The sequence below is a fragment of the Prionailurus bengalensis genome, chromosome A3 (assembly GCF_016509475.1).
Source record: "Prionailurus bengalensis isolate Pbe53 chromosome A3, Fcat_Pben_1.1_paternal_pri, whole genome shotgun sequence".
NCBI lineage: Eukaryota > Metazoa > Chordata > Mammalia > Carnivora > Felidae > Prionailurus > Prionailurus bengalensis.
Genome location: NC_057354.1, coordinates 23,415,312 through 23,430,339, shown reverse-complemented (window position 1 = coordinate 23,430,339; position 15,028 = coordinate 23,415,312). Strand labels below are relative to the sequence as shown.

Here is a 15,028-nt window from a genome sequence, read left to right as displayed (position 1 = left end):
GAGGTTTATTTCCCTCTCAGGTCAAACTGGAAGCAGTTGTCTGATGTCCTTCTGCTCTCATAGCTTAGTGATGATCTGGTGGAGAAATAGGGAGCAGGCTGTTCAGAGGGAAAAAAGAAGGGCTGTAGTACTTTTTTTTGGTGGAAGATGCGGGCATCAAATGCTCTAATACTTATGGACACATGCAGCCTGAGGAGACGACAAGTGGCCGTCCTAGAAGAGCCTCACCCTCCTCAGGTGACAAGCTGCTCTCTGATCCAGAGCCTTGCAGGAAGTTGCTCTTTGTGCAGCCAAGCCTGAGCATTTGGGAAGTAGCTCTGTAGTCAGGCCATACTGTGTGGCTCATGGAACAATTGGCCAAGCTGTCTAAGAGAGCTCAACAGCAGACCACCATCACCCTCCAGGGAGAGAGTATCGCAAGCAAGATAACAACAGCTAACATGTGAGAACTTGCCATGTGCTAGGCACTGTTCCAAGTTCTTTCTTGTATTGTTTTATTTAATCCTCAAAACAAATCCTATGAGGTGGGGGTACTGTTGTGCCCAGTTGATTAATTATAAACTGGGATGCAGGTGAGATGAATTAACTTGAACTGATACCTATACATCTAGCAGGTGGTGGAGCCACAATTTGAATCTAGTTGCAGAGCCTATACCCTCACTCTAGGCTCTGTGTCTGCTGTCTTTTAGGATTCCAGGGAATGATGCCCTGCTCCTGGGTCCTGGAGTGGGCAGTGGGAGTGCCTCTCTACAGGAGACCTCTGTGCACATGGGTAATCTGAATTAGTTCAGCCTCTGGTCTCCTTGACGGCCCCTTTACCTCAGGGAATCACCAGCATTAGCTTAGTACCTGCTGGACAGTTCTCTCTGTGAGCTCTGCCATTTTAGGCCACATTTGACTTCCCAGTTTTCAGCTGGAAGTCAGCGTGAGCCTCTGAAGGCTTTCTCTCTTCCCCCTGCTCTCAGAGAACACGGGCCTCTTTATAGAACAACTTCCTACGGTATCTCTTTTTTGTATCTTCATTGTTTACCCCTCTAATTGAAGCCTCAGGAAGGACTCTTTAAAGCTTAAAGTGACCATATTTCTGACCAGCTGCAACACTTGGGATCCTTTTAGTTACAAGTAACAGGAAACTCTATTTGAATTGACTCTACAATAAAGAGGGTGTGTTGGTTCACATAGTGGGGAAGTCCAAGGGATGTATGGCTCTGGGACTATCTTATCATGTTGCCTGTCAGTGCTATTTTCAGGTTGGATACCCTTGTATCATTTGGATAGCCAAGTATCATTTAAGCCTCCATACTGCTTCATTCAAATCTAACGAGAATAAGAGTATATATCCTTTTTATGAATGTTGGACCAGAGTCCTACATTTGGGTCACATCAGTCCATTCCGATCCCTGCCTTGAACCAACTGGTCAGGCTCAGGTTATCTAAGCCTAAGACTGCAACCAGGGAATTACTGGTTAACTGAATGTGGAGTTAGTCCTGTTCAAAGCCCTTACATGCTGCACAGTGAAGGAGGGAGGGATAGAAGAAACACTGGGAGATACCCACAATGTCTCCTACGTGCAGCAGATACAAAGTGAGAAAAGAAAACAGCATAACCTGGGAGCGAGTGAGTGGTGGTGCTGTTGAACTGCAGAGCAGATCTGTGTCTTGGGCTGGTTTCCTATTTCAAGGACAATGCTCAGTACCCAAGACTTGGAGGCCCAAGTCCTCTCACAGGTTTGAGTTCACCCTTTCTGTTTAGTAATGTAGGTGATCTTGTAGCTTCTCTGAATTTCACTTCCTCCTCTGTTGAAGGGTAATGTTATTAAGGTATAGCTACATTTTATGCACAATTACCAGTTTGAAGTTATATGATAGAAAATCTTATACGCAAAATTTGAATTAAAGCAAATCCTAAAAAGTTGGGAAAATTCATTAATCACGTGATGTCACAGTTGGTAGGCCAGTGAGAGTATTCATTATGTCTTCATTTTTTGGGAATGTTAGTCATGAATTACCTGAGTTTGAGTAACGTGGGAACTTCAGGAATCCCTGGTATGGAATGAAGTGCCCCATCCTTCTCTTATTGCTTATTGGGCTCCCTAGAGGATGTGATTCTGTTTTATGAAATGTGAAATGAGAAAATACTGTTGTTAGAGAAGCCCAAAGGAACTCCCGTACTTAGATGATAACCGGGTATGCCCTGGCATTTGGCAGTTTATACCCTATATTCAGATCTTTCTCGAGGATGCAGGGCCAAGGTGGTCTCCTCTTCAGCTGCTTCTGCTACTGATGGGATTAATGCTGTTAGCTTTCCAATAAATTAATGGCTATAGTTACTTTAGTTTGTAGGTCATTAAAACTTGAATTTACAAATAAAAAACTGGATCGGGCAACAGTTTCTGTGTGTGTGTGGGTGAAGATACATCAGCTTAAATCACACCTTTGCTCAGATGTTTCCAGTGGCCAACTTTTTTATAAGGCCTTATACAATCTGCTTCTAGCCACATCATCTTCTCTCCCTCAACCTAATTCTAATTTCACTTCCAGCGAAGACATACAAGCTTCCTTGCTATTTATTGACTTCAAATTCCAATTGTTCATTGCTAACATATGAGAAAGCAGTGGGCTTTTGTATATTAACCTGGTTTCTTTACGACCTTGCTATAATCACTATTAGTTCCAGCGTTTTTGTTTTTTGTTTTTTGTTCTTGGTCAGTTCTTTGAGATTTTCTACATAGTCATGTCTATGCAAACAAAGATAGTTTTATTTCTTCTTTTCCCACCTGTGTAATATTTTCTTATCTTATTGTACTACTTAGGATGTCTAGCACAATGCTGAATGGAAATGTTGAGAGAGGACATCCTTGCCTTGTTCCTGATCTTAAGGAGAAAGCATTCAGTTCTTACCATTAAACATAAAGTTAGCCATAGACTTTTTGTAGATGTCCTTTGTTAAGGAAGATTCCCTCTTCTTAATTTTCTGAGGGTTTTTATCATGAGGAGTGTTGGATTTTGTCAAATACTTTTTCTGCATCTTTGTGACAGGATTTTTATTCTTTAGCCTGGTATAGTGGATTACATTAATTGATTTTTGAATGTTGAGCCAGCCTTGTGTACCTGGAATAAATTCCACTTGGTCATAGTATATCATTTTTTCATACATTGGTGGGTTCAGTTTGCCAATATTTTTGCATCTGGGTTCATGAGAGATACTGGTCTGCAGTTTTCCTTTCTCGTAATGTCTTTGTCTGATTAGAGTAATGCTGGCTGCATAAAAAGACTTAGGAAGTAGTCCCTGTGCCTGTTTCTTCAACACCGAAAGCCAACCCTTTGAGTCATCCACTTGCTGGCCCCCTGCCTGGAAAAGTCTTCTCCCCAGATTTCCATATGTTTCATGCTCTCCTTTCAAGTCTGTGCTCAGATATCCTTTTCTCAGTGAGGCGATCTCTGATTACATACTATTAAAATTGCAAGTCTCCTCTTCTCTCATCTCTACTATTCCCCTTCCCTCCTTTATTTTTTCCATAGCACTGATCATCTTCTAAAATACTGTATAACTTACTTGTTTTCTGCTGCCACCCACTAAGTATAGCTCTGTGAGGGTAGAGGTTTTGTCTTTTTTGTTGTTGTTCCTTGTTGTATTCCTCCTCCCTAGAATACCGCCTGGAGCATAGTAGATGCTCAAATATTTGTTGAGTAAATGGCTTTAAGCCATGACTAATAATGTAGTTATAGCCAAGAGGATCTGCAAAAATGAGTTATGTGTTTATATCTGAGGAGGAATGTTCCCAGGATCAGAGGAAAGTAAATATTGTTGATAACTTTTGTAAAATTTGGGAGGCATTTGACTACGTTTTGCTAATCAACTGTATCAACTTGGCCAAGTCAACTTATTTCTCTGGGCTTTGGTTTCTTCTTCTTTTTATTATTTATTTATTTATTTCTATCTATTTATTTATTTATTTATTAAAAAAAAATTTTTTTTTAACGTTTATTTATTTTTGAGACAGAGAGAGACCAAAGCATGAACGGGGGAGGGTCAGAGAGAGGGAGACACAGAATCTGAAACAGACTCCAGGCTCTGAGCTGTCAGCACAGAGCCTGACGCGGGGCTCGAACTCATGGACCGCGAGATCATGACCTGGGCCGAAGTTGGCCGCTTAACCGACTGAGCCACCCAGGTGCCCCTATTTTTTATTTTTTAAATGTTTATTTATTTTTGAGAAAGAGACAGAGCATGAGTGGGGGAGGAGCAGAGACTGAGGGAGACACAGAATTTGAAGCAGACTCCAGGCTCTGAGCTGTCAGCGCAGAGCCCGATGCAGGGCTCAAACTCACAAACCAAACTAACAAACTGTGAGATCATGACCTGAGCTGAAGTCGGAGGCTTAACCAACTGAGCCATCCAGGCGCCCCTGGGCCTTGGTTTCTTAATCTTAAATTGTATTTTTGTAAATTAGATTTAAGGTCTTTTCTAAAGTTCTTGTTTGTTGAACTTAGTTTCTCAGTTGCAGAGTATTTTAACAAGGAGGGAACTTAGAGACCCTTAATTCCTGTGTTCTTTAGCCAGTAGATTAACTTCTGCCTGGAGAGCCCAGGCTTAACAGCTAGTAAGACAGCCTGCTATCCTCTCTGATGGTTCTTGGGTGCCCCTTTGGGAGAGAGGCCTGGGTTGCGGTGCTGACATGGTGCTGAAGAGCTAGATGAACCTGCTGATAAGTATTCCATTGTATGGACACAGCACAAATGATTCATTCACCTGCTGATGGAGGTTTGGGTAGTTTCCACTTTGGGGGATTACAGCTACAGCTTCAGTGGGCTTTCATGTACAAGTCTTAGTATGGACACATTATCCCTTCTCTTGAGTAAATATCTAGGGGTAGAGTGGTTAGGTCACAGAATATGTGTGCTTAAACACTTCTTAATATCTACAGAGTAAGGCGTGATCAATTATTAGCTTATACATTGGATAAGCTAAACAACTGGATTTTTGAAATAGTAAGGCTGTTGTTAACTTTGAAAACTGAAAACAGTCTCAGTAGAGTGGTAGGTGGGAAGTTTTTAGAATGGAATTAGGAAAAATTGTGAAGTGAGAAGTTTGGACAAGGGAGTGCTGATGACTTGAGTTTACTTACTGTGAAGATTAGCAGAGAATGAAGTTGTGGTATTTGGAAGGTGCAAATTGTTCATTTTTTTCCTAAGATTTTAAAAAATGTTTGTTTATTTTTGTGAGAGCGAGTTCACACAAGCAGGGGAGAGGGATAGGGTGGGGGACAGAGGATGTGAAGCGGGTTCTGAACTGACAGCTGCGAGCCCCGTGTGGAGCTTGAACTCACAAACCCATGAGATCATGACCTGAGCTGAAGTTGGACGCTTAACTGACTGAGCCACCCAGGTGCCCTGTGAATTGTTCATTTTTAAATGGGTTATTTCATGTTATGTGAATTGTACTGCAATTATTAAAAAAAAAAAAAAAAAAAGAAAGAAAGAAAGAACAAATTCCTGACACGCTGGTCACGCCTCAAGCTAATTAAATCTGAATCTCTGGGGGTGGGACCTGGGCTTTCACTTTTCTTTTTTTTTTTTTTTTTAAGTTTGTTTATCCTGAGAGAGGGAAAGTGCACATGCATGAGTGCGAGCAGGGGAGGGGCAGAGAGAGAGAATCCCCACTTGGAGCTCAAACCCATGAACCGTGAGATCATGACCTAAACTGAAATCAAGAGTTGGATGCTTAACCAACTGAGCCACCCTGGCATTCCTGAGCATTCATTTTTTAAAAACCTCTCCCGGTGATTGCATATGTAGCCACTGAGGATCCGTGATCTAAGTAGGGTTGGCAAACTTAATCTGTAAAGGGCCAGATAAATATTTTCAGCATTGAGAGCCATAAAGCCTCCATCTTCACCTTTTACCTCTGCTGTTGAAGCATGAAAGCACCCATCATCAACAAATGCTCATCAACAAATGAGCATAGTGTGTTTCAATAAAACTTAAAATAACAGGCAATGGGCCAGAGTTTGCCCACCATTGATCTAAAGGCTAGATGATGGGAGAAGGGTTTCTAGAGCCTTGAGGGGTTGGAAGGTGACCTAGGCAGAACCAGATCCAGAACTCTGTTTTGTTGCCAATTTTAATTCTTCACATTGGACATACACTTGAGAATAAACATCTCAGTGTTAAAAACAAAATGTTAAGCCAATACTTGTATTTAATTCCAGCTGCAAAAGACAAGGAAAAGAATAAAGAGAAGAAATTCAAAGAATTTGTGAGAGTGAAGCCAAAGAAAAAAAAGAAAAAGAAAAAGAAAACCAAACCTGGTAATTTTCCCCTTCACTTGGGTTTCCTACCATGGGATTAGGAGGGGTTACCTTCTCCCCATTCCTGGCCTCTGAGCCTGCACTGAGGAGAGGGGGGGCCAGTGGGCCTTTACTGGAGCTTGTGGGATCAGCTTAGCATGAACCCTGGCAGGGCAGGAGTCTGCTCAACCTGGGTGTTACAAGGCCACATTGACATTTAGGAAGGCCTTCTTTCTTGGCTGCGTTGGCCACCGTGCCCTGTCATAGGATAGTGCACATGAAAGCATTATAATAGGAGAGGATATGCAGATTAATGGCTATTTGCATACGCAACTCTTTTGTTGTTTTTTAAAGATTTTATTTTATTTTTATTTTTTAAGTAGGCTCCATGCCCAATGCAGGGCATGAACTCATGACCCTGAGATCAAGATTTGCATGCTTCACCAACTGAGCCAATCATGTACCCTTAAACATTTTATTTATTTTTATTTATTTTTTAATGTTTATTTATTTTTGAGAAAGAGAGAGCCCAAGTCAGGGAAGGGCAGAGAAAGGGAGACACAGAATCCAAAGCAGGCTCCAGGCTCTGATCTGTCAGCACAGAGCCCTACTCAGGGCTTGAACTCACAAGCCGTGAGATCATGACCTGAGCCGAAGTTGGGCACTTAACCAATTGAATCAACTAGGTGCCCATAAAGATTTTTTTTTTTTAATTTTTTTTTTCAACGTTTATTTATTTTTGGGACAGAGAGAGACAGAGCATGAACGGGGTAGGGGCAGAGAGAGAGGGAGACACAGAATCGGAAACAGGCTCCAGGCTCTGAGCCATCAGCCCAGAGCCTGACGCGGGGCTCGAACTCACGGACCGCGAGATCGTAACCTGGCTGAAGTCGGACGCTTAGCCGACTGTGCCACCCAGGCGCCCCAAGATTTTGTTTTTAAGTAATCTACACCTAACATGGGGCTTGAACTCATGATTCTGAGATTGAGTCGCATGCTCCACTGACTCAACCAGCCAGGCCCCCCTTTTAAAATTTGTTTTGTTTGTTTTGTTTTTGTTTTTGTTTAAATAATCTCTATACCCAGCACAACATGGGGCTTGAACTCACAACCCCAAGATCAAGAATCACAGGTTCTAGCGACTAAGCCAGGCAGGCACCCCTTACATACACAACTCTTAAACACATACCTCTAAATCTTTCAAGAAAGGATTACTTCTTGAAAATTATGTGTCTAGCTCCCACAAAAATGTTGATTAAGAAAATCCCACAAAAATGTTGGGAGCTAAAGGGATGCCATGTTTTATTCTCAGTGTTATCTTCTGGCTTAGAAAACCAGTCTTATCAGGAAAAGAGGGAGAAGGGTGATGGTGAGGAGGAAGCTTTTGGTTTTGAGGTTTTTCAAGGTAGCTGGAAGTATTAATCCCTAAATCTATCCTCCACACCCCTTTGTCGTTGACTTGCTCCTCAGACTTTGAGTTGTTTGAACAGCAGTGCTGTTGGTTGGATGGGATTGATTCTGGAATGCCTTGATGATGTGTTGGGGTACTAATTCCTTCCTGATCCTGTTCTTTCAGAATGCCCTTGCAGTGAGGAAATCAGTGATACCTCTCAGGAACCTTCTCCACCCAAGGCATTTGCTGTCACCAGGTGTGGGTCCTCACATAAGCCTGGGGTCCATATGAGCCCGCAGCTCCATAGCTCAGAATCTGGAAACCATAAAGGGAAAGTGAAAGTAACTGGTAAGGAGGCTGTCTGCTGGCTTCATCATTTGAATAGGACCACAGTCTGAGAAGGCTGGATTTATATTGACACTGAAACTTACTTCCCAGGTCCTCTGCAAGTACAGTGGGTTATATTTTCAAAATAAAAAACTACATCAAATAAAAGAAAGGCTATTAGCTGTGCCTTTCCTAAACTTCCCTTTTCTCTAACTTTGGTCTACTTTGGTCTTGGTTGAATGCCATTCCAGTGTGTCTATAACCAAATCCATTATACCCCATCCTCTTGCACACTTGCCCTTCTCAATCCTTCATTTCTTATTGATGGACTCTGCATTTAACCTGGTTGCTTGTGGAAATCTGAGTCAACCTTGAAACCTCCTCTTCTGTAGCAATTTAGAGGGTGATTGTGAGTTTGGAAGGGATTAATAAGTATATGGAAACTACTTCGAATAGTATCTGGTACAAAATAAGTGGTCAGTAAAGGTTAGCTGTACTTATAACGTATGAGGCACCAAGATCTAGTGATTCTAGTTCTGATCATCCCTGGAATCTACCCACTTCATTTCCCACTGTCTACAGAGTTTTTAAGGTGGATCTGGATATAGACTTGATGGTAAGTCAGTTCCTGGCTGGATGGGATGAGATGGAGGAACATATTTGAGTCATTAGGATGATCTGTGTAGTTGATGGGGAGTTGGACCTTCTCTGCTGTTGTGCTCTGTGACCTTGAGTAGCCACTTACCTTGGGCCTCACTCAGTAAAATGAGGAAATGGAGTTCAGTTCATTGCCAGGTAGCATACATCATTTAGGCTGTCATTAAATGACAGGCCCAAGGAATAGATTGGAGTTCCCATTTCTGAGTTCTGTGAAAGTTCATAGAGGAGTGGGGCCGTAAGGTCATTTCCACTCTTGACATCCTAGGTTTTTAGAAAGATTATAACTATAATTTAAAATAGTGACTGTTGTTTTCCTTTTCCTCTCAGAGGAGGATAATTTGAGTGAGTCCTCTTCTGAGAGCTTTCTTTGGAGTGACGAGGAGTATGGCCAAGATGTTGATGTGACTACCAACCCAGACGAGGAACTCGATGGGGACGACCGCTATGATTTTGAAGTGGTCCGCTGCATCTGTGAGGTTCAGGAAGAAAATGACTTCATGATTCAGGTAGGTAGAGCTTCCAGGAGACAGACGTTGAGAAACACAAACTAGTCCTTAGAGGGAATTTTGAGCGACTGCAGTTTGAGGCCAATAAACACAATAGGTCATGTTAGAAGCCTCAGCCAGATAGGCAGTAATAGCAGAAGCACTTGAGCTTTACTTTGTAGTGCAGCTTCCTCTGAATCTCAGACTGGTGTAAATAGCCCATTAGTAGACTAAGAGAAGACTTGAGATACCACTGAGTCTGAAAGTCTCCTGCTCTGCTTGGGGCAGCTGGGACCCACCAATGGGAAGAGGCTTGCCTGTGGTCACACAGTAAGGAGTTGAATAACAGGGATCCAAATCTCTGGAGTGGCAGCTGAATCTTCTTATGGTCCCTTACTTTCTCTCTGATATAAAATTTCTGTATGGCCTAAAGAAATGGAGGCCAGTTTTATAACTTGTCTGTTTCTTATTCTTTATTTTCCTAACATTTGTATCTGTCATCTCCATCCCTGGATTTGCCTATGGGGTAGGCCTCCTCCGCTGCTTGGGGAGACCATCACTGGCCAGAGCCTGCTTGCCTCTGGCCCTTCTCTTGCTCTTAATGACAGTTCTGGTGAAGGTGGCTGCTGTCTGGCTGACTCTAAAGGCTGTTATAAATACCCTGCGTGTCTTGGCAGCTGCCTGGACTGTCCAAGGAACCTGAGTTTTTAAAGTAAGTCATGGTTATATTGGTTAGGATTCTTTGGGTATTTGTTTTTGAATAGCCTTCATGGTAATCTCTGGGAATTCAGAGTACATGAATGGTTTCAAATAGTACCTTGTATTTATGACCTTTAGTAAGCCTCAGGTCAGTGGTTTTCAGACCTTTTCAACATCAGAACCCCTTTTCCTATGAATTCTTTCATAGAATTACAAAATGTCTAACAAGTTAAATGCAGTAGTTTTGAAAATTCAGAATAAGTCATCTTCACTTTTGAGTTCAGAAATGTGAATGTCATGCTTTTCCTTTTTTTTTTTTAATGGCATGCTTTTCCCTATGAAGTCTCCTATGCCATCAGGGTTCTGAGTGACAGTTGCCAACTTGGAGGGTTTCAGTGATTCAGTAGGTTTTCTCTTTTTGTGACATGGCCATTTGTATAGGTGACTCTTCCTGAACAGCAGGCTGTGTGGTCATTTTGGTTAAACAGAGATGGGAGGGAAAGCTTTGTTCCGAGTATAGCACAATAGTGAGCGAGCCTAGCAGTACAGAATTATATGTACTGGTGGGTTGTGTTGTCTTAGTCTTGACTTTAAGTTTGGAATACATTTGAATGTGCATTTTTTGTTTTAGTTTTGAAAAATAGACCTATTTAAAAAAAAAATTTTTTTTAACATTTATTTATTTTTGAGACAGAGAGAGACACAGCATGAATGGGGGAGGGGCAGAGAGAGAGGGAGACACAGAATTGGAAGCAGGCTCCAGGCTCTGAGCCATCAGCCCAGAGCCCGACGCGGGGCTCAAACTCGCGGACCGCGAGATCGTGATCTGAGCTGAAGTCGGACGCTTAACCGACTGAGCCACCCAGGCGCCCCAAATAGACCTATTTTTAAAAAGACACCCATTTGCAGAAGCTCAGTAGACTAGAACTTGAAAACTAATACAACATGGAAACTATTGTTTTAGTAGAATATTTTTTTAAGTTTGGTTTTTAAAAGGATGTCGAGGGGCGCCTGGGTGGCTCGGTCGGTTAAGCGTCCGACTTCGGCTCAGGTCATGATCTCACGGTCCGTGAGTTCAAGCCCCACGTCGGGCTCTGTGCTGACAGCTTAGCGCCTGGAGCCTGTTTAAGATTCTGTGTCTCCCTCTCTCTGCCCCTCCCCTCTTCATGCTCTGTCTCTCTCTGTCTCAAAAATAAATAAACGTTAAAAAAAATAATAAATTAAAAAAAAATAATAAAAGGATGTTGATTGGGGAACCTGGGTGGCTCAGTTGGTTAAGCGTCTGACTTCGGCTCAGGTCATGATCTCACCAGCTCATGAGTTCAAGCCCCACGTCGAGCTCTGTGCTGACAGCTCAGAGCCTGGAGCCCACTTTGGATTCTGTGTCTCCCCCTCTCTCTGCTCCTCCCCCACTCATGCTCTGTCTCTCTCTCTCACTCACTCTCTCCTTCAAAAATAAACAAACATTAAAAAAATTAAAAAAAGGGGCGCCTGGGTGGCGCAGTCGGTTAAGCCTCCGACTTCAGCCAGGTCACGATCTCGCGGTCCGTGAGTTCGAGCCCCGCATCGGGCTCTGGGCTGATGGCTCGGAGCCTGGAGCCTGTTTCCGATTCTGTGTCTCCCTCTCTCTCTCTGCCCCTCCCCCGTTCATGCTTTGTCTCTCTCTGTCCCAAAAATAAAAAAATAAAAAAAAAAAAAATTAAAAAAAAAAAAAGGATGTTGATTGTTAGTTTTTATCTTTACTCTGTGGGCGTGTGCTCAGTTCTGGGCTTTGGAAGCCTGGTTTGGTCTTCATTTGTCCATAGGAATCTTTAGTGGATGAGTAATGAAGGGTCTTCCTGGCAAGACTATTCTAGTTAATCAGTATAAGAGACCTGCTTCTGATTCACTGTACTTTTTCCATTGATTTTCCTATAAGTAGCAAGGATTAGAGGGGGTTTGGGCAGGGGGAGAACTTTGTGTGTCATTATGTGCTAAATGAAGAAACTTACTTAGGTTTGGAGCTGTTGAGGCCATGCCAGCTGTTACAAGGCAGAGTCTGGAAGTGACTTCCATCTCCAACTTCCTAGGCTCTACATGGTCATCTCCTAGCTCAGGTCAGCTCAATGCTTGTGACTTCCTGTCTGGTATTGTGATGATGAGCTCACTTCGGAACACCTTGGATTTTGCTGTGGAAGACTTTTCTGTGCTGTCTGCTTGCTGTCCAGCTGGTTTTATGGCATAGAAGGACAGTTTTGACTTCCTGTCATGAGCAATACACCTTTTCCACTCAGTAAGTTTAGCAAAAGGCATACATTAGGAAGGCGCTAACTGGAACAAATATAATTTAAACTTCATAAATGTATTCATTTACATGTGTTCATCACCTAGGAAGATGCAATAATTATTTTTTAAATAAATTTTTAACTTACATTGATAATTTGCACCACCCTAGAATACATTTAGAGTTAGTTATGTAGAAGAGGCATACCTTACTTTAAAGGAATAATTTTCTCTAATCATTTTAATTACTTTATTGGTATTAGATTTTATTTGCCAGTGCTAATAATTTATATCATTGGGAGGTTAATAATCGTGAATATTTGAGAAATCTTTGTGCCACATAAAAAATGAACATCAGGAAATCCATTTGATACTCAAATTATTTTAATTGCTTTAGGGCAGGTTTGGGCAAACTTTTTCTTAAAGGGCTAGGTGATAAATTTTGTAGGCTTTGAGGGCCATGTGGTCTTTGTTGCAACTACTCAGCTCTGCCTCAATCATGCGTAGGCATTATGTAATGAATGAACATGGCTGTGTTCATATGAGACTTTATTTACAAAAACAGGACTTGAACTGAATTTAGCCTCTGGGCAGTAGTTTGCCCTAGACTAATAATATTTGTTAGGTTATGTGCCAAACCCAGTAAAAATTGTGTAGCAGTTTTAAACAGAAGCACATTTTAAAAGCTTTGTTTGTTTTAAAATTTATATTGTTTATTTGTTGCTGGCTAATGCATTCACATAGTTCAAAGTCCAAAAGGTATATACATAGATATACAGAGGAAATCTGACCCCCCCACTTTTCCTTCTCTCAAAGCAGCCCTTATCAACTTCTCATGTAGCATTCTGGAAACACTCTGTGACTAATCAAGCAATAACAAATATATTCTGTACATTTTTTTCCTTTTTTTTGGGTGTAAAATAACAAAATTTACCATTTTAAACCATTTTTAAGTGTATGTGGCATTAGGTGAATTGGCATTGAGTACATTCACATTGCTGTGCAACTATCTTTTTTTTTTTTAAACACAAATGTTGTTTTATATGTAGTATTTCAGTATCTTCTCATTTAACAATAGTTGAAGACTATTCCATTTTCAAACATAAAAAAGCTTTTTCATTTTTTTTAATGTTTTATTTTTTGAGAGAGAGTACAGGTGGGGGAGGGGCACAGAGAGAGAGGAGGACAGAGGATCCGAAGCAGGTTCTGCACTGACAGGCTTACAGCAGTGAGCCCGATGCAGGGCTCAAACCCATGAACTGTGAGATCATGGCCTGAGCCGAAGTTGGACGCTTAACTGACTGAGCCACCCAGGAGCCCCTTCATTTTTTTTTTTTTTTTTTATGGCTGCATAATGAATGGATAGATCATCATTTATTTAACCCTTCCCCTGTTGATGCCATATAGATTGTTTCTAACCTTAACAGTAATGTAATGAATAATTTTTTGTAGGTGTATCTATGAGACCAAGTTTTGGAAGTAGAATTCCTGGGCCACAGGTTATGTGCATGTCTAAATTTAACAAATGTTATTTTTTCTCATAGCAATATTATATAAACCCTCCCTGAAGGTTGTACCAAAGAACAGTCTTAGGAGCACCTTGTTCAGTACAGAGTATTATCAGACTTTATCTTTGCTTTTCAGATAAGTGAAAAAATAGTCTTATTGGTATAACCATTTTGTAATTTATTTTTAAATACACTTAAAAAAAAGTTTCGTACTTGTAGCATTTGGAAAATGCAGAAAATCACGAAGAAGAAAACAATTACCCATATTATTTTTACCCCAGGGATAACTGCTGTTAATATTTTGGAACACACATATACATGTGCATATAAATGAAAATTATGCTCTATAAATAGTTTTTTATGAGACTAACACATTTATAAAAGTAGCAAATGTTTATTATAAAAACTTCAGACAGTGCATAAATGTATACAGAATTAGTTGATATTTATAGGGGCATCTGACTGGCTCAGTCAGTAGAGCATTTGACTCTTGATCTTGGGGTCATGAGTTCGAGCCCCATGTTGGGTATAGATATCACTGAAATAAACTAAAAAAAAAAAAAGGATTACTTGATATTTTTATGTAATCCCCAAACCTAGAAATGCTAATGTGTATTGCATATTATTTGTTGGGTTTATTTGAACATCTTTTTATTTAAGAATTAGATTTTTTTTTTTAATGTTCATTTAGTTTTGAGAGAGAGAGTACAAGTGGGGCAGGGGCACAGAGGTAGACAGAAGATCTGAAGATAGCTGTTCACAGACAGCAGACAGCCCAATGTGGGGCTCAAACCCACGAACCGTGAGATTATGATTTAAGCCAAAGTCAGACACTTAACCGAATGAGCCACCCAGGTGCCCCCAAAGAATCTAATTCTTGGGGCGCCTGGGTAGTTCAGTTGGTTGAGCATCTGACTTCAGCTCAGGTCATGATCTTACCACTTGTGTGTTCACGCCCTGCATCGGGCTTTGTGCTGACAGCTCAGAGCCTAGAGTCTGCTTTGGATTCTGTGTCTCCCTCTCTCTCTGTCCCTCCCCCACTCGCACATTGTCTTTCTCTCTCTCTCAAAAATAAATAGACATTTTAAGAAAAAGATTTTTTTCCTTTGACTTGTCTGTTCATGTCCTTTATCCATCTTTCTGTGTATGGTTGGTTGTTTTCCTACTTGTTTGTATAGCCTTTTTTTTTTTTTTTTTTCCAACGTTTATTTATTTTTGGGACAGAGAGAGACAGAGCATGAACGGGAGAGGGGCAGAGAGAGAGGGAGACACAGAATCGGAAACAGGCTCCAGGCTCTGAGCCATCAGCCCAGAGCCCGACGCGGGGCTTGAACTCATGGACCGCGAGATCGTGACCTGGCTGAAGTCGGACGCTTAACCGACTGCGCCACCCAGGCGCCCCTG

The 15,028-nt window shown here is 41.4% G+C and overlaps 1 protein-coding gene across 6 annotated transcripts in view; it reads left to right on the top strand.

The window, feature by feature from the left end:
* PHF20 (PHD finger protein 20) overlaps positions 1-15,028 on the top strand; it is a 171,535-nt gene that overhangs the window by 134,422 nt on the left and 22,085 nt on the right. For all 6 annotated transcript variants that reach the window (XM_043602499.1, XM_043602500.1, XM_043602498.1 and 3 more), the window contains 3 exons: positions 6,213-6,311; positions 7,867-8,031; positions 8,998-9,176. In XM_043602499.1, coding sequence (XP_043458434.1) covers positions 6,213-6,311; positions 7,867-8,031; positions 8,998-9,176 — 443 coding nt within the window. The remainder of the gene's footprint in view (positions 1-6,212; positions 6,312-7,866; positions 8,032-8,997; positions 9,177-15,028) is intronic.